We start from the raw sequence: 25,281 nt of genomic DNA, 5'->3' as shown, positions 1-25,281 counted from the left end.
CCATATCTTGTACATCTGATCTGAACAAGGTTAGACAACACACAACTGAAAATGCCAGCAACTACCTGGAGGCCCTTTTGAGTCTAGTACGCTCACTATATGAGCAGGAGAAGTTGTAGCAAAACAAGAGAAAAATAAACCATCCTATTAAGGTAGACACACCCTAAACATTAGATTGTACCTGACAGGCACTGGCCAACATGTAGGAATGGTACGTAAAAAAACTCTTACAGAAGCCATAGGCAGAGCATAGCCACTGTTATATCTCTCAACAGATATGGAGAGATGTGGTATTGGTATGAAATGTTACTTATATTAGTATGAAAAGGGACACTACAGGCATGTACAGACATTCAGGGAGGAGAGAGGGTTGCAATCAAAGCTGAGTACCCCTGGGGCTGGGGCCAGCGGCTGGGCTTTCCCAGCCCTGGGGCTGCACTGGGAACTGTACAGAAGTTCAGGATGGTTAGATCAGTCTAAAAATTCCCAACCCAATCTAAATTAGACTACCTCAGAGGCAGAGTTAACTTAGATCAGGTTGGCCACTTTTAGACTGATCTAACTGTCCTGAACTTCTGTACAGTTCGCACTTAGATCCACCTATCTAGTGTACCTGGACAAACTAAGTTAGATTTGGTGGCCATTTTTAATGTGATCTAATCTTTCCCTAATCTCCCTGAATGTTTGTACCTAGCCTACAGGGGTAGTGTCCAGTCCTAAAACAGTTCAGAGATGTCATTAGTTATTGGTCCCTGTTCAGGATTCTTGCAGTCTCCTTTCTTGCATACCATTGCATAAGGCACAATTTGGCCCCGAATATACTTTTAAGCATACATCGTTGTCACAAAGGCTGAACACCACAAATATACAAATGGTAGTGTTAGAGTGATGTTGTAGCTATGATGGTCCAGGAACTGTGAGAGACAGAGTTGGGATAGAGTCAGACAAGCTTTTGAATGCAAGACATTCATACTTCAACTATGCAGTTGGCCCAATAGAAGACACCACCCTAAAAAATCTTTGCCTCACAAATATATAAAAGCGTCCTCAGTGGGAATGATGAACATGATTCTGCCAGTCTTTCAGCCTAGATCCATAGATGTTAGGGGCTAGAAGGGTATTTCTTCAAAGCTGATGAACCAGCATATAGTTCAATGGGAGTATTTACATGGGAGTTGCATGTTGAGGGGGGGAAAAAAAACCTAATCAATGCTTACCATTAAATTTTTAAATTTCCTATGTTCTGTAATGTGAAAAAGGCCATCTCTTGTTAAAATCTTGATGTGTTTCACTTCATTATTGTACCTGTGGGCAATGAATAACTTATGAATATAAATGTGTTTTTAATCAGTGGAGATCAATAACTACCTAAGGGCATGCCCCAATAACACTACATGAATAAATTCTTAAGACAAAATGTATATTCATGCCAATACAAAGTTGACATCTAATTAACCAAATATATTTATTAGGGCATAGCTGAAGATGCAGTCTGAATTCAGAAAAATCCCAACTACCAGTAAGTTCTAATGAGGAGATCCTGTATATTGCTTGCTTTCAAGTTCATATTGAGAATCAATATGGAAACAAACAAGACCCTCATAATAATTTCCGCTGATAAGACTTGTTTACCCATACGTTACTGAAATGTTTTATACATAAGACCCCAGACAGACTAAAAACTTTTTCACTGGTTTAAAAGGAATACCCTAAACTGGACAGATAATAATCCTAAACCTGGGGTAATTCCATCCAATCCAGCACAGCCATGTATGTGGGGGGAAAAAAAAACAAAGATAAACATACACCATTGTAATTGACACCAGTTAAGGTTTTGTCTGTCCACTTCCACCCCAGGATAGTCACTCAAATGCATTTTAACAACTCCTGCGGCAGTGGGATACTGACAAGTCCTTGTCACCCTGCTGTACCTGTGGCAAGTTAAATTGCTTTTGGTGCCTTGTAGTTGAGGGAGAAAGTTGATTGTGTAGGGTTAGGAACAGGTCAGACAAAGGCTTGAATGGGACGGTTTTAGATGGGGACAAACCTGCTTCAAGCAGGGGATTGGACTAGATGACCTCCAGAGGCCCCTTCCAACTCTACTTTTCTATGACTCTAGCTATATGCAAAAAGTGCTCCCTTGCCACATACTGGCAAGGTACAGTAATAGACATCTCCTATCTACCCCAGGATAATTAAAATCAGAATAACAAAAAATATCTAAACTATAGGGTATATTTTAGTTTCTCCAAGGCCTAAAGACCAGGTCCTAAATGACCTTTATTAAACCAAAGCAGGATTTGCATGAAATTTAGGCATATCAATCACAAGGAAAGATCCAAATTGACCCCACAAAACTGCTTAGACACCCACATTCAAACTGAATAATTTATTAGATCTGATTAGGCCATTCATTTTGGCCTGAAAAGTGCCTTATATGCCTAGACTTGGGTACTGCATATGCTCAGAAGCAATCTAGATCAGCCACTTAGGTCCCCGCGCTCTCATCTGCGGGTGGAAACAAATGGCACCTTCATACTACCATAAACATTTTATGGCAACATAAAGGCCAAGCAAACAAAAGGAAAGACCCCTTGTCAAGCCACAATAACTGTCTAAAGAAAAATACATAAAAAGACTAGGGAACAAGGAAGAGAGAGAGCAAATTTCCTAAAACCAAAATAATAAGTGATTACACAAGCTGCAATGAGATGTATAATGTTCTTTACTGATTGCAAACATTTCAGCATCAATGACAACAGAAATTCTATTTCTATAAAAATGCTCATCCCACTTACTTAATGCTAATTGCATATTCTCCTGATTCTTTGGTTCTATGCCGCACCAGGTAAGTGCTATTTACCCTGTTGGTGAGCTCAGTCTCCGCTTGCAATCTTTCCATGGCTCCTGCAAACCTGTGCCAGAGAAAAACAAATACATATTAGGTCTTCTTCAAATATGTGCTGTGGGTGTATTAAATATGCAATTTACAGTTCCAATATTGTACATGAGATTGTGATTAAAGGTTACACCAAAATACTACTGGTAAATGAAATCCATTTTGGGATTGTGAAAATTCAGCATACCCAGAAAATATGCAACGGCATCTGCCACCTTCTGGTACAGAAAACCACGGTCCCTATTCAGAAAAGCATTTAAGCACATCCTTATGGAAGGAAGCACTTGTGCAAATTAATTCATATACAGAATGACTGTAGATGTCTACAGCACTTAAGCACATACAAAAGTGCTTTCCTGACAGTCATATGTAATAACACTCTCTGAATTATTAATACATGAATTTTGTAAACAAATAAACTTTTTCCTGGGTTTTTGGTTGTATCCGTGTTGGTCTAAGGACATAGGCAGGCAAGGTTCTTCGAGTAAATGTGATATCTTTTATTAGACCAGCTAATAAAAGATATCACATCTGCTCAAAGAACCCTGCCTGCCTAAACCTTTTCCTTTCATTCATAGTTAACCTATTTTCTTTGCAGGTTGAAATTTATGGCAAATTTAATGGACAGGTTAAACCCCAGCAAGTTATATAAAAAGTCTATTTCAACCTAGGTCTGAGAAGTCAGACCAAAACCCAAGAGAAATAATTATGTCACAATCTCTGCACTCCAGTCTGCATAGATGCTTCGCCTTACTCAACACAACCAGCTTGAGTGTGGCTCCAGAATGGGTTGCCTGCAGCTGGCTGTTTACAGCAGAGGTGTTTAACCTCAATCCTGTAGGCCGAATGCAGCCTGTGGAGCCTTGGAATCTGGCCCACAGGACTCACCAGGGATTGAGAAATTTGGCGGCAGGGAAGCAGAGGCAGTTAATACTAACACCCCTCACTGCCAAAACCCATGTGGTGGGGCTGGGTGGACCTGAGCCGTGACCCTTGCACAGCCAGATGGAGCCAGGCCATGTCCTCTCCCACTACGTGGCTGAACTGGGCCAAGCTGCCCCCTCTCTCCTTTTGTGCAGCCAGCTAGAGACCCTGCAGGATCTGGTGCACAGAAGGATCAGGCACAGCCCATCAGGTCCATGGGTCAAAAAGGTTGAGCACCACTCATTTACAATAATTTAAAAGTTTAACTTAGAGAATAATGTGCACTGGTTAATTTATTAACATGATATAATTGCCAAGCTTTATTTTTTGAAGTAGATAATTGCAAAGAACAGTACCTTGCAAAATATATTTCTAAAATGGCAACACCTTATAGCAGCTATAAAATCTCACATTACTATAGTATAGTAACCTTTTACTTTAGTGGTATATATTTTTCATACTAGTCACATTATTATTATTAAAGATATTTAATTATCATAAGAGATAAAACTTATTTAACAGTAGAAAATCTCTGATGTGTCTTTGAATTAGTCATAAAAACATCTTCTCAGGTTGAGAGTTTAGGCAATATTCAGTCTAAAAGATACTTTTCATTTTAAATTACAAACTTTTAGGAAAAAAATTGTCTTTAATTGGATATAACCTCAATTATAACATTGAAGAACGGATACTAGAACTGTAATTTATTCAATTAGATACAAATGGGGGTATTATTTGGATCAGGGGGTCTCATCCCAGTTGCTATAAAACTTGTGTAAATCAGGAGTAACTACATGAAAGTGATAAATTAGTTTGAGAGCAGAATCAGTCCCTTATTTTATTTTAAGGTGAAATTAACTCCCATGCAAAAATTTCACACTGTACCACGCCCCACATAAACTGTACACTTGCAGTGAGTTGATATATTTGTTCATTTCCATCACTACTGATTGCTGAAATTTTTTGTTTGAGGGAACTGCAAAATTTTCCACAAAACAAAGCATATTTCACTCTGTTAATTTCTATCATCTCATGTAAAATCAACTTGCACGCTCTGTGTTGTACTGATCTTTTATTACACCACTTCAAAAACCTCTCAGACTTGGACTGTGTAGACACAGACTTGTAAACAAAATGTCAAAATCATTAAGGACTTTATATGAGAAATGCTTTTAGACAGTGCATACTTGGTTTTGTTTTCCCCAGCCACTAAACAGAATCCTAGAATGGATGAAACAATATAAATTACTAGTAGATAGCTATAAAACACTGTTGCCTTTGGGTACATACCAGTATCACATTTAGATTGACCTAACCAGGGTTAGGTTGATCTAAATGCCCAATTGTACAGATGTGAAGATGGCTTAAATCACCAACAAATGGCACACCCAATCTAAATTAGTTCCCCTAAGGAGGTACACTAACTTAGATCAAGTTTAGGTTAACCTGATCTCGCGAGTGCCTGTACAAGTTTGCACTGCAGCCCCAGGGCTGGAAAAACCCAGCCACTTACTGCAGCCCTGGGTCTGCACCATTCCCATGCCCCCGCCAACCTTGGCTGGCCTATTTTTAGCTCCCCAACCTTCCCCCACCCCTGACCAGGCAACCTCCGTTGTGGGCCCACCAACCTCCCGCAATTCTGCCAACCCCCTCCTCCCACTCCCCAACCCACTAGCCCTTCCTCCAACCCCAATTTACTTACACCATTTCCCCACATGGCTCCCAGGAACAACAAACAGATGCATGTGCCACTTCCAGTCTGTGTTCATGAAGCTTAAAGTAAGCTTCATGAACATAGGTCGGGTGTGGCAAACAATTGTATGCACCTTTTCTATGACTGTTTATTTCAATACTATTTTTGTGAAGCTAATCCAGGACTCACCATAGTTGGCAAGAGTAGTCAACTGGTTTCGGCACCTAGAACGTGAAAAGAAATCACAGAATAAAATTAAAGAATGATTTTTCTTTCCTTAACGGACACACATTTAGGAGGCATTAATTGAAATTCCAAATACCCCATATTAACAAACTAGAAAAATGGAGAAAAGAGTCAGATCAGTCAGTTGGGTCTACTGAATTAATTCATTCACCATTTCTACTGAACTAATTAATAGAGTGAGACTATTCTATATTGCTTGGAAAATAATATTTAAAAATACATTTTTGTTGTTGCTGATTTTGGGGGGTTTTTTTAAATCTCTGACTGACAAGTGCTACAAACCCTGGACATTTTTTCAAATGAACTGAAATCTATTTTAGCAATACATTCACTCAATGACCTACAAAATACTTGTCTAATGATACACACTGTTAAAAAGCATCATTAAAATTTGCAGCTAAGTGTACAATAATGCAGTTAACTCACTAACTGTGTTTTGAATTAGATTGCTTTGAAAAGATTGTCAGCTATGAGGCATGTTGTATGATCTCTTGAGATAGTTAACAGGAATAAACAGATTTCTGATGTACTTTTATGACTTGATTCTAATAAGCTTTAAATTTGTACTTGGATTTAAATCAGCATGTATATTGAAGATCAACTGTTTTAATTTGTACATAATTTAAAATACAAACTGCAATCAAACATAATTAGGATGAAGATTGATTCTCTCTTTCTCTCTCTCATTATTATAGATGGGATCCCATAATGTCAGCATTCTCTTATGGCTATCCCACACTCCTATCTGAAATACTTCAGAATACAGCTATTCTTTTAATACAAAATAATTAATGGGCATTGGGTGTCTCCATATCCCACAACATGGTAACTGTGGTTTTGTTTTTGTTAATGTTGCTTTTTTATTTTTGTTTTGACCACTACAAGCAACAGTTAGCCTTATATAGGAAACCAAGGTTTATTTTACATTACTTTCAACAAACCCAAAGAACTATTTTCTGATATTTAATAGAAAAAGTTATTAGTAGCATTTGCTTTGATTTGTGATCTATGAAATCTTCATGACTCCCACCCCAATTCAGCTACAAATTTCAACATGTGCCTACATTTAAATTCATGCATAGTCCTATTGATTCATGAGCTAAAAGATGTGCATAAGTCTTTTGCTGAAGCAAGGTCTCAGTAGGCAAGTTTGAACCTGATCCTGAAATGGATGGAGCTGATTTGATCAAACTACTTCAAGTTTGTGGAAAGGTAGTTAGCAGCAATCTGCACATGCTTGAGTCTGCAGTTTAAGTAGCAAAGGTCAAGTAGGATGAAAGATTTTAGCAGATCAGGCATCATTGCAATTGCTGTGTACTCCAGTAGTGTTGCTGAAGTGCTGACAGGCAAATTTAAAGAAAAAAATGAAGAGGAAGAAGTTTAGAAACAACAATTAAAACAAGCCTTTATGTCAGAAGCAAATGGACAGTCTGCATTGAGAGGAGATATATATAGAAGTATTTTTATTTTCAGCCTGCCACAAGAGACAACACATACCCAAACCTAAAAATTCCTGAAAAAAAGTTTTTGAGCATGTAAAATTCAGCTGAACCCAAATTATCCAAAAAATATTATCCAAAGAGGAGAAAAAGAAAGAACTATTACAATTTTACTAACGTATTCTAAGGTTGTTGGGTTGTGTAAAAAGACAATACTAGAGCTACACAAAATGCTTATTCTGAACATTATATCAATTCCAACTGCTTGCTGATCTGTGATGTATCTGTGCATCTATTCTCAGCTTTTGCTTGCCAAAGCTTGCTAGAGGGAAAAAAATTAGGCATTAGGCTGTCATGTTTCCTTGTTTCGCACCAAAATTTCTGTTTAAGTTTCTTGGCTCTCAAGACATCAAAACTCCTGGGGCTCTTCAGTTCAGTAAGCATTTGGCTAATTTGAACTGCCAAACCTGCACTAGAACAACTTATTTTCAACCACTGTCATCCAAAAAGGAGGGTTCATGTTCATAAATTAAGCTCTCTTTACTGCCCTTATCATATCATAGAATGACCCCTCATTAATTTTTCTTGCCTAACATTTTGACAGATAACCAACCTATTACTCTTACCTCAATGTATCTGAGCCTATAATTGTGTACTGTATTATAACAAAAAATGTACTGTCCCCAAAGCATAGAGGAGACACTAGTATAAGTCAATAGTTTAAAGGGTTCTATTCAACCTATTCACTTGCATAATAATAAATCTCCCACCTAGGAAGATGTTAAAAGCAATCATTAAGCTACACGGAGTCTTGAAGAAGGAAAAAAAAAAAAGAAGGTAATGCAGATTTAACCAAAACAATGGAACAGGTTCCATGAAATACAGAAAGATTAAGAATTACTGGTAATCTTGTGTCATAATATACTTTTAAGAACAAAAGAAGGAAAGCAGACTGGAGTACATAAAGGCTACATTTAAAAAGCCTAAGCCTGAATTGGTTCTATCCTTGCAGGTTAGTCTAACCTGCATAGATTGAACTGATTGGCAAATGAACAGACATTGACTTTTGATTCCAAAAATGCAGACACATGCCTGCAGTGATTCAGGCTGCTAGAGCGAGCCCTCAGCTGCAGGGAAGCTGGGCTGAGGGGGCATGACCAAACCCTGGCAGGCCAAGTACAACTGGGAATAGGCCTATGCAAAGCAGCAAGTATTCGAGTTGGCTGATTCAGAGGGACAGTGATTTGATTTGGTGATTCGAGTCACTGTCCCGATTCAATTTGGCCAAATCAGATTCAAAGATTCAGCACCCATTCAGCCATAGACTAAACAGACAGCAGTCCTCAGCCACACTGGACACAGCTGCCTCCAGTTGGTAAGTCTGTTGTGGTATGTGGAAGGGGGAGGGAAGGGGCGTGTGGGGGGGCGCAGATCAATGCCCCCACAGCAAGAGAGGGATTGGGGCTGGGGCTAGGACAATCTGGCCAGCCAGGGTAGGCAGAGGCATGGGGTTCCCGCCACTGGTCTGAGAGAGCATGGGAGTGGGCATGTGCTGCCGGATCTGCACAGGGCAGGTTGGGCCTGGATGTGCTCCAGGTGGGCAGTGGAAGGCACTGGGAGCAGAGGCTATGCCCTGCTGCCACTTGTCCAGCTGGGGCAGGGGAGGGGAAGAGGGCATGATGCAGGCACAGCTCATTCCCAGCGTGCAGCCTGGCCTAGCCCACCCTGTGCATATCCAGGGCCACACGCCCACTCCCATGTCCTCCTGGACTGCAGACGTGTGGTGGCGCACAGTGGCAGGAGTTCCTCTTCCCAAGTCTTGCACCCCCCCCGCCCCGGCTTGCACCCCCCCCTGCCCCGGCTGGGCAGCTTGTCCCAGCCCCAGCCCCAATCCCTCCCCTGCTGTGGAGACATTGATCTTCACCCCCGATGCCTCTTCCCTCCCCCCACCACAACAGACTTACCAGCTGGAGGCAGCTGTGTCCAGCGTGGTTGAGACCTGCCGCCTGTTTAGTCTATGGCCAAATCTCCGAATCTGCGCTGAACATTTCCGAATCAATTTGGTGGCTTCCAATTTGATTTTGACCTGTTAATGGGTCTCCCAATTCGATTCAGAGATTCGGCCACCGAATCGGGCCAAATCTCCTCTGAATCGAATCGGCTACCGAAGCTTTGCACAACTCTAATTGGGGAGGGGTCTAACTCCCACCCTGGCCTGCACGGACTCCAGCCAGGGTGTGCCCAGAGGGGAGGGGGCAAGCAGCCCCTGCTGGCATTTCCCACCCCACCCTCACGACTCGAGCAGCTGGGGGCATCATGAGGTAAATGGAGTTAGAAGGGGCTTTAATTCCCCCCTCCATCCTCTGCCCCACCAGCATGGACCCGAGCCAGGGTCTACCTGGCTGGGGTGGAGCAGCCTGTGTCAGGGCCCCCTTGCTGCTGTAACAGCAGGGGTGGGGGCATGGCCAGGCACTGGCCTGGCATGGCTCCCTGAGGTAAGGTGAAGGGGGAAGGGAAGGGGTTTATTCCCCCCTCCCTCCAGGACCCCAGGCAGGGTCTGCAGGTCAGGGCAAAGCAGTCCTTGTCAGGAATTTCCCACCCCCACCCTTGCCATTGGAGCAGCAGGAGGCATGGCCAGCCCTAGCAAAAGCCTCAAGCAAATGGGGGGAAGGAGGGGATTTAATTTTCCCTTCCTTGCCTTGTCCCACCAGCACAGACCTCAGCCAGGGTCTGCCTAGCCAGGGCACAGCAGCCTGTGTCGGTGTTGCTCCCCATTCACTGCTGCAGCAGCAGGGACAGGGGCATAGCCAGCAGCCAGCTGGCATGGCCCCCTGAAGCAAAGCGGGCAGGGAGGGGAGTTTATTCCCTCCTCCATTCCTTTTTCCCCCTGGGGACCACAGCCAGGGTCAGCCAGCCCCACCTGCTGCCTCCACCTCTCACCCCTGGCCTGGGAGACCCCAGTTGGGGTTCCCTGGGGGGGAAAAGGGACAGAGCGGGGGATAAACCCCCTCCCTGCCCACTTTGGCTCAGGCTGGTATGGTATCTGGCCATGTCCTTGCCCCTGTCACAGGACCAGCAAGGGGGAAGCTGGTCCACCATTCGCCCCACGCAGGCTGCAGCAGCTCTGTCTACCCTGCTCTCACTCGCAGCACAGCACCCACACCGGAAGTTCCATAAACTGATTTGATCTCAAATGCCGGGATTTGACCTGATACTACATTCAACCAGATTTCTCTCAAACCAGGCTCTGACATTTTGAAACTGGTTTATGTGCACTGAACTTTTGTTCTGTTATAGGTTTAAACCAGTTTCTGACCACTTAAACCAGTTTATGTGTAACTTCTGTCCCTAGCAAAATAGACTATTCAAAAGCACAATAGCTTTAATTAATTCAAGACATGTACTGTACATTTATAACAATATTTAAGCAAAATAAGGCACAGGGGCTTCAGTTTCATGGGTTACACATTTTCATGTATCCCTACACATACTCCTGACCAGCAGAGAAGCAAACAGAAGATTTATGGTAGGCAGAGATGATCCCATCAGGGCACAGGGCCTGGGTCAAAGCAGCATGTGCAGGGCTCCCCTCCCTGCCCCACAGCACACTTATGCCAGGGAGTGAAAGCCCTGGCAAACCAGATGCAGCGGGACGGGTGGCAGACAGAATTGCCGGCCAGAACAAGCAAGAGCTGTCCAACCCACCTGGCAGGCAGGAGGGCTAAAAGAAGGGCTAAGCTACAGCCGCAGCCTCTGTGCCCAGCTCTGCAGTGCCCCCGCAAAGTGTGGGGCCCAGGGTGGTTGCCCTGATTTGCACCACCCCAGGGACAGCACCCCAGGGACAGCCCTGATGGTAGGTAAATTAATACCACTCTACCAGAAAGAAAACAGCTGTAATTGTTGTTACCAATGGTAAAAGTACTAGTTGAGAGGGCTCAAGCATTTCTCCCAACAACAAAAGTTCTAGACCTTGGGCCTGCAAAGCTACATCATCTAGTCAGTTGGGCTCCCTATAGGGCTGGAAATTCAGTGGCAAGGGAGCAGTACTAGCATTAACTGCCAGTCCCTCACCATTGAATTTGCAGAGCCATGGGGAGCCCCTTGACTGGATGATATGGCCTTGTGCGCTAGATCACATCAGCACGTGTTGGGGCTGGCATGCAGGGCCCCCTCGGCAGCCAAATCAAGCATGCAGGATTGTAGCCAGATCCAGAGCTGGCAGCTAGAACTCCCTAATGCCGCTAAAGGAAAATTCAAGGAAAGAAATAATGCATGTTAAACCAGGTTTTACAAGTTGTGAAATATTTCTTTAATTTTCTTAGCTTATTGCATTTTAAAATTCTTAATATTTTCCTAGCAGTAGTGCAAGTCATTTGGCACACAGTATGCAAACACAGCGAACTGTCAGAATGTTAGTGGACAGTTAGAAAAGCAAGCATCCTCTTGTCAAGATGGCATGTAATCTTATATTTGGATGGAACTGAAAATTCAAACCTGATGTGATCCATTCATTATAGCAGAGCATGTAGATTTTATGTGGTTAGAACAATGACAAACATTTATCCTTTTCATTAATCCTGAATGTGTTGAGCTCTACAATAAAACCGCCCATTGCTAGTAAGAGCAAAATATCAAATATTATACTAGAAATTGTACTATACATCCAAAGATATCAACAACAGCAAGAAAACTGAAGGAAAGGCAGTAAGAACCTAATATTATTCAGATGGCATAGAAAATGTCTGCTGACATACACTACATATTGCAAAAAGAAGAAAGTGTTTATAGGTATAGCTAAGAGGAGACTGGAATATAAATATTCTGGAGTTCAGCAGTTTTTCATTCAATAGTCAGTCCTAAAGTCTTTTGATATATGTATTTTATGCTGTTTCTAGGCATTTTTATATTGGCTGGTTGTAAAGATTGTTATACTTAATAATAATAATAAAACTTATAGCATGCTGAAAATCTGATCGATGTTTCAGTATCTTTAACTGCATCATTTGTCATAATAAGATGTTTATATTTTACCCTTCCAGGTTAACAGTGGTGAAGCATCAATTTATCTTTCTGGTCAGATCATGCCTCCAGATACTAACATTTCACGAATAATATTTATTCGTGCTGTAAAATCATGTTATTTTCAATCCTCTATTTAATAGTATCTATCTAAATTTAGCAGAAAGCTATGTCAATAGACAGTAATATTCACATTGCCTTATCAGCCTTAACAGAAGAGTGAATTTTTTTGTTTATTTTTGTTTTTAACTGTACAAGCCTCCCACTTGAAAACTATTGTGATGCCCCCTGCAAATGAGCTAGTTTTGCCTTTAAAAAACTGCTACAGTATTTACAGTGGGACTCTATGTTTATGGTAGTTATTGCCAAAATGATGAAGCACCTGCCATAACACCATATATCACTGATCATGTACCACACAACTACAACAGCTTTTATACGCAACGGGCGCATCTACATGTGGCCCTACGGTGACATAGCGATGTGCTACATCACCATATGGCACGCTATGGCAACGTAGTGATCCCATGGGTTTACATGTGATTGCCAGCTATGTCACTGTAGCGTGCTCCCCTGGCATAGTGCACCACTACAGCGATGTAGCAGTGAAATCTAACTGTGCACCATGCACACGGCACAATAACCACCCATAGTGCACTGTGCTTTAGTACTTCCAAAAGGCAGGTTAACCCTTTCTTGCTGCTCCAGGACAGAGCATGGACAACCACAAGGGGGGGGCAAGGAGAAGCCGCAGGGGCAGAAGTGTGGTGGGGGATTCTTACCTTTCAGTCATCCAGACCCCTGTTGGCCTGAACATATGACTGCTCTAAATTCAAGCTAGCAGCAACACAGATAACGTCTGAGCAGCTCACAGTGTAATGTATAACGAGGCCCTAAGTCAGCGGAATCCTATCTATCTTTGTTAGGGAGCTGTGCTGTCACTCAATTTAACTGACCTTAAAATTTTAAAAATGCTTGGCCCTTGCAAACTGATTTCTGAGATTATGAATTGTAAAAGATGTCTCAAGATCTATTATAAAACATACATATCATTTATGACTAACATAAAGATTGTTTGCTGGAGCTAAGGAATGACCTGAGCCTTACAGATTTATCATAGTATATCAAAATGTGTCTATTAAAGCTGACTCAAGTCAGTTACTATACCAGAATGACAATATCTTAAATGTTGTATTCAAAGTAGATGTATTAATAAAGTTGTATTTAATGGTGAAACAAATTAAAGCAGTGTTGCAGCAAAATAAGCAGGGTAATTTGCCATTGCATAATTCTAGTTTTATGCCAATTAACTCTATGAATTTCACTGGAATAAGATAAGAAGTGACTTGTTAGAGGTTATTGCACAATACAATAAGAAAAACCACACTTATGACCAAAACATTGTGAGTGAATATTATAAAGTAATCACTCTTATTGTTATCTTTCTGCTGTAGATTTTAATAGTTTGATGATATCTTTGTAATGTATAAAAAAGCAAGTCAGAGTCTACAGGGAATCCATGAAGAAGGCATTTGGATTGAGAGGTCTTTTTTGGTTTTGAATTCTTGTTCTGGATTAAGGGAAAGTTTTTTGTTTTTTACTCCTTTTTACTTTTACAGGTTTTCTAAACTTACTATTTATAACATAATCTCTCTCTGTAACCAGAAGTGACTGGGGAATAGATTAGAACCACAGCATTCTCACCTCATTGTTAAAAAAAGAAACAACTTTCACACACAATGTATTTGTTCCATAATCTGTGAGTATTTATGTGAAAACTCTTTAGACAATTTAATTTATTAAATTCCCAAAAGTTAAATCTGTCTCTGGAGCACTTTTTTTAATACCTACAATTTCAATCCAATAACCAAGAGCATTAGAAAGTTATATTTAAACAATATTGAACGTACCATGCAAACACAGAGCAACTAGAAATATGATTCCCGCAAGGCAAGATTAATAAAACCCTGGAATAAGCCAGGCAACTTTCTTATGAAAGTTCTTGAGGAAACAATTACAATGACAAACAGAATTAGACATTTTTACTTACACATGGGCTAGGTTTTACCGCATCACTTGGAAAGAAGCCAAGCTCTCCTGTAGCTAGATTTCTACCCTAAAAATAGGCAAAAACAAAAAAAAGAGAAAAAAATCCCATGATAAGAGAGGACAGTATGTATTCCAGATAACAGTGAATGTAGAATGTTTCATTTAAGCAAACGTAGTAAATGAATGTAATGTGCCAACTGAAGTTTGTTAGGTAGTAATTTCTTGATTTTTGTAAATTAAGTAATGATTACAGATGATTATACATGAGAAGTCTGCATAGAGCAGGTGGGACAGGGATTCAGGAGTTCTGGGTTAGAATTCTCATCTTTGCCACCAACTGACCAGTGTTTTCATGGAAGAGTCGACTCTGGTTTTCCATAACTAAATTAACTCCAGTTGGCATAGATCCAACAAGAGCAGGCCTGCTACAAATTAACATTTGAGCTGCATTGGGTTACCCCACAGAGCCGGTTAGCTAGCAGCTGAAGACTTGTGCTAACTCAAGTAGAAGCCTGTGACTGAGCAGTTCACACTTCCACACACATGTAAGGTTTGTTGCATGTAGATGGGATTTGAGCCAAGAGCTGCTCTTGAATTATAAATCAAGTTAACTTTGCAGTGAAGAAAAGTTCTCTCATACCCAAGTTGCATTAAGCCTGGTAGATGTATCCTGTTAGCCAGTTTCCTCAACAATGAATAGAAATAATAATTCTGTGGTCTTGGAATGACAAAAGCACTTGAACGTATAACTACCATGCACTGCAAATATTTCATTTTGATATTCAGATACATATTGTTTCAGAGCTTTAAATAATTAGTAATAGACCGTGGGAAGAGAGATGAGGTTTTATGTCTTATTTCTCCCTTATAGATATAAGGTGTATTAACAAACATCATTCTAATTAATGCTACTACAAGTTATCCTTCAACCCCATCACCATCCTCCCATCTTCACTGTACCAACAAAACTGTTTCTAATATCAGCTTGAATTCAAATTGCCAGATGATCCACTTAAATACTGTCAGTTTAAAAGCTGCATTAGTTGTGTAACCAAAAATTTAAGGCTTCTACTCAAAACTACCTGAGGCAAGTTTTGTCCTGGGCCCCATAACAGCTATTTAGCGTTTAAGCATTGGTTCCCCACCTCTTTAGACTCAAGGTAACCCTTGCAAAATGCTTGTACTTAGCTTTCACTCCTTTTTTGACTATGGAAAAATAACAGAGCAACTCTTCTTAACAGCTCTTCTTAAAAATAACAGAGCAATTCTGCAAAGAACTTAGAAAGACCACAACAGATCAGAATGTTTTCAATATATAAATTCCTATTTGAAATCTCTGAGTTTATTTTGTGAATTGTGTAGGTGTTTGCACAGCTAACAGCACTAATATTTTGTGGCACCTTTGAAAGGATCTCACAGCACACTATAGTTCTGCAGCACCCTGGTTGATAATCACCATAGGTGGAACCAGGACTTCGAAATGGGCAAATGTGGAAGCTCCAAACAGTGCCACAGGAGGAGACAGACTGTGCCATGGGTACAGCAGCCAGGGACTTTTTTTTTGAGTTCCCAAAGCAGATGAGAATTTTCCCCTCCCTTCCACTCTCAGCACTCCCTCCTCTCTGGTGCTCAGTGGCACCTCCCCTTTCTTCCCCTCCCATTCCCACTCTCCAACAGGCATATACCTTGCCAATGGCATATACCTTGTTAAATATTTTTTTCTGTGGGGAACCTGCTTACTGTCACTGCTGTTCCCATCTGACTTGGGGACACCAGCTTCGGGAAGCAGCTGCATGGGGTGCCAAGAGCACAGGATTCTTACCTGCTTTAGGGACTCAAAAAAGCCCCATCAGCTACTGAAGTGGTGCAGTCAGCACCAGAGCCACTGACAAGTGAGCTACATAGTAGAAGAGGGGTACAACTGTGCTAGTGAAACCCCTGGATCTGCCCCTGATAATCACTGTTTTAAACAAACCAAAGATGTTTTAACCAGACAAAGATTTTAATGAGTCCATATCACAAGCAGACTGGAAATTAAATCCTAACAACATGCAGAACAGGAAAATTCAGTTTAAGACAATCCACCTGGCTTGTTTAGCCCTAGGTTCCATAACCATCTAGAAAGTCTTGGGATAGGGGCTAAATGTTGGCCATGCTGAAAATAAAAGAAGAGATGGTTGGATTGCCTCACTCACCAGTTGCCTCTGCTAGTGGGATTCCTACCAATTTCAATTGCTGCCAATTGCAAATCCCATGGACATAGTAGGCCCCACTAGGTTAGCAATGAATGGATCTTCAGAGTATGTACACACCGCAGAAATGGTACAAGAGCTACATATCTCACCTATATATATACTTGCTCGTACATTTTTGAATACTTGGAAGAATTACCTTTCCCTTTCAACTGGCAAAGCTCCTTTTATTTCTACATACATTCTGAGCAGTTCGTCCCAACTCTTTGGGATCCTCGTGACCAAGGGTAAAGTATCCAATAAAGCACTGCAATTTGGGCAGGTTGTCTCTCTCACACCCGCATTTATCAATGCACTGTTGCTGAAGGTAGGGAGGCTTAAAATGTCTTTCAGATCTATTAAACTGCACAACTATGACCATATCTTACAGTCCCTTTCACAACAGGACATAATAATATTTAAAAACGTTAGGTCAGTTCTCTCTCAAACAAGACAATCCAGTCCATATTTAGGCACCTTCCGCCACATTTTAAGACTTTTAGACACTTCAAGTTCCATATAGTCCAGTGATTCTCAAGCAGGGTGCTCTAGCACTGTTAAGTGTGCAAATACCTAAATGTGATTCACGAGATAAGCCCCGATATTTCAAACAGGAATCTATAGTATCAAAAATATTCTGGCCTATTGTGGTCCTTCGCAGTTCTCTGCTATAGAAAAATTACTCCATTATTTATCCTGAGTCAAAGAATTAGTGAAAGCTATGGGTTAGCATCTTCCGAGGGATACCTCAAGTCCAAAAAAGGTTGAGAAACACTAATATACTCACTTACCAGGATTTTCAAAAGAACTTAAGCAACATATTTTTAATAAGATCTGAATACTATTGACATCTAGCAACACTGGTGCTATAATAACTAACATGAAATTTATTTTTTTACTTTATGTTTGAACAACTTTTTCTTTTGCTATGTTTCAGTGCTTCAGAACAGGTTTAATGCCACCTCTTTTTACGTTTGGACTACCTGTTCCTTCAATATCATATATAATTGAACCTTGATGCCATTGCACAAACCAGAATTTAGCAGTTTAGAATAAGGTGAAACTGGCTGCAGAAAGGCAAAAATAACGAATGCTTGTGAAAAACTGAAAATGTTTTTGAATTGTGGTTTCCTAAGCACATTCAATGAGTGCAGTACTTTCATGGGGAGACTGCAGTCCAATTTTTTGCACACAGGCAATGACCACTGTTACTGTCATTTTCTATAGATACACAAAAATGAGTAGAAAAATAAGATAGGGGAAAATGGAAGGGGTAGGACATAATACATCAGATAATTATGCACATTTAAAAAACAGAGAAAGAGAGAGGGATAGTGAGAGAGTCCAATGTGGGGCAAAAGAAATAAACTTTTGGATCTCTGAATCAATATTAAATAACTCCTCCTCCTCCCCTATTGCTACCTAAGTTTAGGCTGGCTGCTATGTTTATATAACTTTATATATTCTACTTACAACCCAAAGTAAACCAGTGTCAAACTGCGAGTGAGTTCTTTTAATCAGGGCCCAGTCTAGAGGACCCTTACTCAAACTGCTGAACTTATTCAAATAATTAATTAAATTGTAGTGAATATTAATAACATTTGCTCATAGGATTAATGATGTGCAAGACCAGACCCCCATGCACCCGTCCAGCACATACAACTTAGCAAGTATTCATACACTAGCATTACTTGACACTATTCTAGGGTTGGCAAACTGGTCAACTGATCGGCCAATTAACTGTATTTTTTTGACAGGTCAAAGATTATAGAAATTTTACAAAAAACTAAAATTTTTTGTAGTTCTCTTGACAAAAATAGGATTTTAATTTTTTTTTTACATACTTCTTAATGAAAAAAATTGTGGGTTTTTTCTGTGTATTATTTAAACCTGTTGGCAATTTCTTACAATTTTTGACCGATATTTGACCAGTCAATTGACCAAACTTTATTTGACTGGTCAAATACCCAACTCTAAATATTTTTTATAAAGGAATATTTATATAAAGCAAAAGAAAGCATTGAGACATGATACCATTTCTTACTATGTGGGTAGCACATGTAAATGACAATAGAATTAAAGACCAGGATCAAAGTCCAATGAGCTTAAGAACAAATCCTTGAATTACAGGAGTTTATAGAAGAATGTTAAAATAGACAATCCCATGATATTATATCAAAGGATGATCTCTTTCAATAAAATTCAGGTCCATAATAAATACCTAAGTACTTAGCATTTTATGGTGGCACAAAGGCCAAGAAAACTAATGTCCATGCCCCTTGTCATGCCAAATGTGGCCATGACAAAGATGGCATGAATTTCCACTGCTATCTAGTAGCAGATGTCTGTTTGCTTTACGGTGTAAGTACTTCCAGCAACCCAGAGTTGCCCATGCTCTCCAGACACCCCAAGCAGGTTCTCTGGGACCTTGGGGGCAGTTCAGTCCTGTACACTGCAGGAATTTCTGCACAGGATTAGGCCCTTCAAGCCCCAGGAACATCCATCCAGCTTTTCCCTCTTACAGAGATGCACCCCAGGCGACAGAGATGCACCCCAGGTAGAGCTAGGTAGGTGCCCCCAGGGCTTGAGGGGCCTGGGCATGGGGGTTGTTGGTTGTAGCCGTACTGGTCTAAGAACATAGGAAGACAAGATTCTTTGGGCAAATGTGATATCTTTTATTAGACCAACTGAATAGTTGGGAAAATTGTTCTTTTGAAGCTTTCAGGCACAAACACCCTTCTTCAGATGTAGGCCTGAAGAAGGGTGTCTGTGCTTGAAAGCTCACAAAGAACAATTTTTCCAACTATTTAGTTGGTCTAATAAAATATATCAACATATACCCAAAGAGCCTTGATCCTGCATGGGAATTCCTGGAGAAAACAGAACCAGGGCCCTCAAGCCCTGGGAGAACACACTGATTTTTGTCCTGCAGCATCAATGAGTGGAATAATGAGCAATATGTGTTTTGCCCAATGAAGCAAATCAGCTGTGCTGAGATGCATCCTGGCACAGCTGATCCACTTCATTTAGTGACATCTATTCCTAGTCAGTGTTAATTAAGTTAAATCTTGTTCTTGCATGTCTACACAACACTGCAATCTCTAAATGAGAGACTCCTGACCTAACGTAATTAATTACTCCATTAATCACACCATAAATTGTAACACACCACACATGCAAGCAATTTATGGCACAATAAAATGGCAAACCAGCCACAATACTGTTCCACATTTAATTATAGGAATTTATACAAGAATGCAAATATAGACAGTCCCATGAAAATGTATCAAAGCATAACCTCTTTCAAATCATCAATAAAATTCAGGTCTGTAATAAATACCTAAGCTTTTTATGGTGGCATAAAGGCCAAGCAAACTAATGTCCATGGACCATAAAATGCCACAAATTTGGCCATGACAAAGGTAGTACCAATTTGTGCTGCTATTTAGCAGTGGACATCTGTTTGCTTTAGAGTGCAAGAGTACTGGCAGCCCAGAGCTGCTCACGTTCTCCAGACACCCCAGGAAGATGCTCCAGGATTCCACATTTAATGTGGAACATGTTTATGGCTAGCATGTATTGCACTTTAGTTTTCACAGAGCAAAAGCCACTTCCCAATCTCTAACAGATGTACCTAAAAAGGAAAAAATAGTTTATGTTATACCAATAGCCTTAAATTGGTACAATATGAATACATCTTTGTGCTTGCTCTCCCTAGGCCGGCCCCTTTATGGGTTCAGGTAAAGACACAATGGGATCTAAAGTGTGATCCACACAATCTACCTCTTGACATACCACACAGGCATGGCAGGAAGCATGATTGTTGGACTGTTCATTAGATCCCACAGTTGAGGGGCTCCCAGATGCAGAGGCACTCCATGGATCCCACAGCTGGAAGGTGCAGAAGCCACAATCTCCCAGCCTGGGAACTACATGAAATCCCTTGGGCTGAGAGATTGTGGCAGCTGCAGTCTCCCAACCCCAGGGGTTTCACACACTCTGGAGGCTGAGAGATCATGGCAGCTACAGTCTCCCAGCCCTGGGGGCTTCATGCGCTTCTGAGACTGGGAGACTCAGCTGCTGAGATCTCCCAACCCTGGGGATTTCATATAGCCCCAAGGCTGGGAGGTCATGGCAGCTGAACTCTTCCGGCCCTGGAGTTGCAGGGAGCCCCCAAAGTGGAAAAACTGCAGTAGCTGTGATCTCTCAGCTCCAGGAGCTCCACAGACGCTCAGGGCTGGGAGATCACAACTGCACTCCATGGCTGCTGGGACCCAGTGTCTGCAGCTACTAGGGCTGAGAGTCCCCTTAGTTGAGAGACTCCCAGCCTCAGCTGGTCATGGTACACCCCTCTGATTTAGATCCCCATCAGATGACAGGGCTCCCAGCCACAGGGGAGACCCTGGCACACATGCAAATTAAAGCTTAATAGCAGCCAGTTATAAAGTTAGGACACATTTTTGAGGTCTAACTTTATAGCTGGCTGGAGCTTTTTATGTCATGCTAAGTACTTTGCCCATGTAGCTGGTCTCAAGGTAATTGTGGAATTAACCAGCTAATTGCACAATACCTGTAATGTGACAGGGCCTAGGTATTCTGTGTGTAACAAGCAAGTGGCACTGTAAGCAAAAAGAATGATATGGAGGGCACTGGTCACTCATGCATTTCAATGAAAAGTAGCAGGATATCATGTGAATGGACATCTTTGTATTCACGTTACTATGCAAGAAGTGTCTCAACAAATTAAGATTAGTGTAAAATGTAGTTAGAAGTGCCAAAGCAACCTTGTAATGTTACTAAGAAGTTACTAAGAAGTCACCACTTCTCCAATAAATAAATAAGTAAATTCCTCTGTTGTAAAATTTCAAACAAGGCACTTAGCCTAAAACAGACGTTAGGCAATAAGAAGCACAGGGAGTCGAAACATGCCAAGTTCTGTTTCTGGATCTTGTCAGTGTTATGTAACAATTCTGCAACTCTTAATACAGCAATTTCCTTCTCTGTACATTAGAAACAGTGTCCCTTAACTCAAAGGGGGACACTAGCATTATAAAGAAAGACCTTTGAATATGTCAGTTGGAAGATGTTTGAGGGCAGTATTTATCACCTCCTATAACATTTTTTAGACTTACTTTAAAACTCTGCTGTAAATTCTGCACCCTCAGCTAATCATGGTTCAGCACTCATAGGGACAACTAGATCCACATTATTTGAGAGCTGAGGTATAGCATTGCCATTAAGAAGGATTCTCTATTCTCCCTTTGCAGTATGGGAGCACTGGTCCTATGCTATTTCTTTTTCTCAGCAACAGAAAAGTGCTGCGTTGTTGAGATGGAGGAGGGTAATGAGTAATAGCTTTGCTAACTCTAAAAAAACATTAAGCAAACACTCCACATGTTAAAAAAAAAAAGTAAAGTAGTTGGCTAAGCCCATTACATCAGACTAGGGGCAAAGAGTATGGTTATGTGCATATTTTATAAAGCCTTCTCCTTCATCCATTTGGTCAGCCATGAAGGTGAGGAGATAACTTTGTGATGGTCATCTCAAGCCAATTCCAAACTTATATATAGTCAATATAAGTTTTTTCTATACATTGCAGGTAATTAGCATGAGCATGGCATATACTAAACTGCCTCCAGCAATCTTTCTACTTCTAAATAAAAGCTTTGACTGTATGAGTTAATTGCAAGAGTTTAAAATCCACAAAAATCATCAAAATTTGTTGCATTAATTTAAATTGCACACTGGCTGAAAAAAGCTGTTCATTTTTAAAATCCTTTGCTAATTATAGAACTGATTTGGATAACTTTATGTTCACTCCTGATTGTGTTCAGAATACTAGATTGTTAATTATTGCTCGAAATACTGTTAAACCTCTCAAGGCCCCATGTCACCCTGTACATGAAACCATACAGCAAACTGTCAGGTATGCAACTGATGGTTTCAGTATTGATAGCATACCTACCAGTCCATCATGATTAACAGTGAATTTTTCATGCCACTGTACCTCACATTTTTTAATAATTTTTTTCTACTCCATGTGTCCTTGTTAATTCTCATGTGATAAGTATGCAATTTATTTCCCTCCAACAAAAGATTTAATGCCATTCCAAATGCTCCAGAAAAGGTCTGGATTGAATCACCAAAGAAATTATACAATAGAATACATCAAGTGAATGAAGTGCCAATGAACCACTTCAGTATGCTTTCTTCAATGACACTTGTCAGTGAGAGGAGAGACTGATTCATTACTCCTGTGCCTTTTTTAATGAGGGATGTTTCCTGAAGCTGTTATACGTAGTAGCCCTAAATTTCCAGAGTGCTGCCTGAGGTTTAGATATGCCATACCCATTAAATTCAGTGGATTCATGCAGAGCTAGAACTACAGATAGCTGAAAAATCATTCCTAGGTTCTTCCCCATTCCATTTCATTTTCTGGCCTGGACTAAATTAATATCATCCTCTGCTGGAAAAACTGTTAAATCTTTCTGCAGATTTAGTGAGACAAAGTCAGTGTCAAAATGAGAGCTAGTCAAAAGACAGAAAAAATTTCTTGAGAAAATCCTGAATGTCTCAAAGCAGCTTTCTTGGGTAAGTTTTGAAAAGGAATGGATTTTTTCATTTATTTAATATAGTTCATCATTTTTAAAACAATTTTTTTTAAAGAGCCATTTTTTACCTTTCCTCCACACCTTTTTGCTCTTTATCTTTATAATTTTCACAAAGGAATGAGTTTGGTTTTTAATTCCCATTTTTTATTAAACTAAAAATTAATAATTTTGTGATTTTTTTCCACTATAATTTTTCTCTCACTGTTCAATTTTTCTAATGAAAGTGGTGGAGCAAGAGAAATGAAAGAGAAATGGAAAGCTGCAATGGAAAAGTGATAAACTGAAAGAAAAAGATTTTTAAAATTAACTTTTCATTTTGGTAGGAAGAAAGTAAAGATTATTAAATAAAGTTGCTGATTTTTTTTAAAGTATATTTTCCACAAAATACAAAAATCCAATGGGCTGTAATTATAACTACAGTGTTCAGACCTAGCTTTTCTATGTTATATCTATTGTTATTATTAGAAGTGATCATGCTACAAAAATTAAAGCAAAAAAAATTAGCAAAAATAAATAAAAATTAAAATAAACCAAACCTCATCATCCTTCTCTCCCCCACATTCATGCTCTGATGGCAGACATAAGTAAAACCTGGATTGAATAAATCCCATTTAAAATGGCATTCTAACAGGGAAAAAACCAAGAAACCTCTACTGACAGTGTAATTCTACCTATACCTTAATGTCTATCAGAATTCACACAGAATTCTACATGGAACTATATATTACCCATAAAACAACAGCATCTTACCCCAAACTATTACATTCTCTAACTAGGCAATGTATCACTTAAAGTTGTATATATACACACTTTGGACATCTATACACATAACAGAGCTGTGCCCTAACGTGTGCTAATTAGTATGTGTCAGAACAAACATGATTAATCAAGTCTGCTGCAAGTCTGCTGGAGCATGCTAAACAAATTGACTGGATCCAGCCCATGGTTGCCCCCACAGTGCTCTGCATGGGGTTGAGCCGAGCCCAGGGGAGTCTGTGCAGCACCCCAGCCCAAGCCTACCAGCTCCAATCTGAGCCAATGTGCGCAACTTCCAGCACGGCTGCTCACAGTGCAGCTACAGCTTCCCGGGTGCTGCTCAGCCCCCCTCACCTCCAGCAATGGCTCTTCCTCCTGCTATACTGCTCTGGGTGGAGGAAGCTTCAGCCAGCTTGTAGCTCCTGCCCCAGCGCGTGGGGCTCTAGCTCCAGCTCCCAGCTAGCTTCTACCCACTCGGCCTGCTCGCAAACACTGCTCCCCACCTGCCTGCAGCCCCATCCCACATAGGGAACTTTGGTGAGTCATTGCAGTGCGGGGCAGTATGGGGACCAAGAGGATGCTGACCTGACCAGTTACCACTCATCAAAACTCCCTAGGCCCAAGTAATTGCCCTCCCCTGGTCTAAGCTAAGTTAGAATAATTGTTCTCACTCAAACCTAATTACATTAATCTGTTTGAACACTTGAAAGAGAAGTTGACAGCTATATCACCTGTGAAGTGAAAAGGACTTGGCAGAGGAAGAGATTAATTGAAATACATCATAAAACCAATGTCTCTGGTGAATCCATGTTTTTTTTAGTGTCCAGCAAATCTGCAGTTTTTATTCCCAGACTCATCTTTTGAAAGTACTGTGCAGGTTTCCTTTAAGGACAAGGACAGTGAGGTCACAGATGGAGTGGCTGTTTTGTGAAAAATGTTCTCCCACTGGTAACAAGGTGTTTACGTTCTTTTTCCTTTACCTGTCCTTAAGTCCCAGTGTGTGGTCTGAAAACACTAAACTGATCTGCAACCTGTTTATGAACTGACAAATCCTTTGAAGTTGCATCTTAAAGTGTTTACTCCCTTCTGCATGCACAAAATAAGTTTACACATTAATAAACATTCCTTCCAATAACACAGAGTTTTATTAATAAATAGGACCAGGCAATGGGACATATAACTGAGATGCCTCCTTATTTGAGACCCACAACAACTCTCTTCCAATAGATGTTGAACCAGCTGTAGTAGTGGTCAAACTTGTCTACAGGGTGCTCCTAAAGCCCCAAGTTTCTCCCCACTGTCCCACTAATTGTCCAAAGGAACAGACCAAAGTTTGCTCTGAGATAACTCATTATCTTTGCAAGCCTCAGCTCCACTATCCTTATACTGGACCTCACAGGTACAGCAAGGGAAT

The 25,281-nt window shown here is 40.7% G+C and overlaps 1 protein-coding gene across 1 annotated transcript in view; it reads right to left on the bottom strand.

Annotated features, from left to right (window-relative positions):
- Positions 1-25,281, bottom strand: part of VAV3 (vav guanine nucleotide exchange factor 3) — a 318,958-nt gene that overhangs the window by 18,846 nt on the left and 274,831 nt on the right. The window contains exons 21-24 of the mRNA XM_019479355.2: positions 14,271-14,336; positions 5,706-5,740; positions 2,799-2,915; positions 1,218-1,305 (exon numbers count right to left, since the gene is read on the bottom strand). Coding sequence (XP_019334900.1) covers positions 1,218-1,305; positions 2,799-2,915; positions 5,706-5,740; positions 14,271-14,336 — 306 coding nt within the window. The remainder of the gene's footprint in view (positions 1-1,217; positions 1,306-2,798; positions 2,916-5,705; positions 5,741-14,270; positions 14,337-25,281) is intronic.

Source organism: Alligator mississippiensis, chromosome 5, assembly GCF_030867095.1.
Source record: "Alligator mississippiensis isolate rAllMis1 chromosome 5, rAllMis1, whole genome shotgun sequence".
NCBI lineage: Eukaryota > Metazoa > Chordata > Crocodylia > Alligatoridae > Alligator > Alligator mississippiensis.
This window is presented reverse-complemented; position numbering and strand designations above follow the sequence as displayed.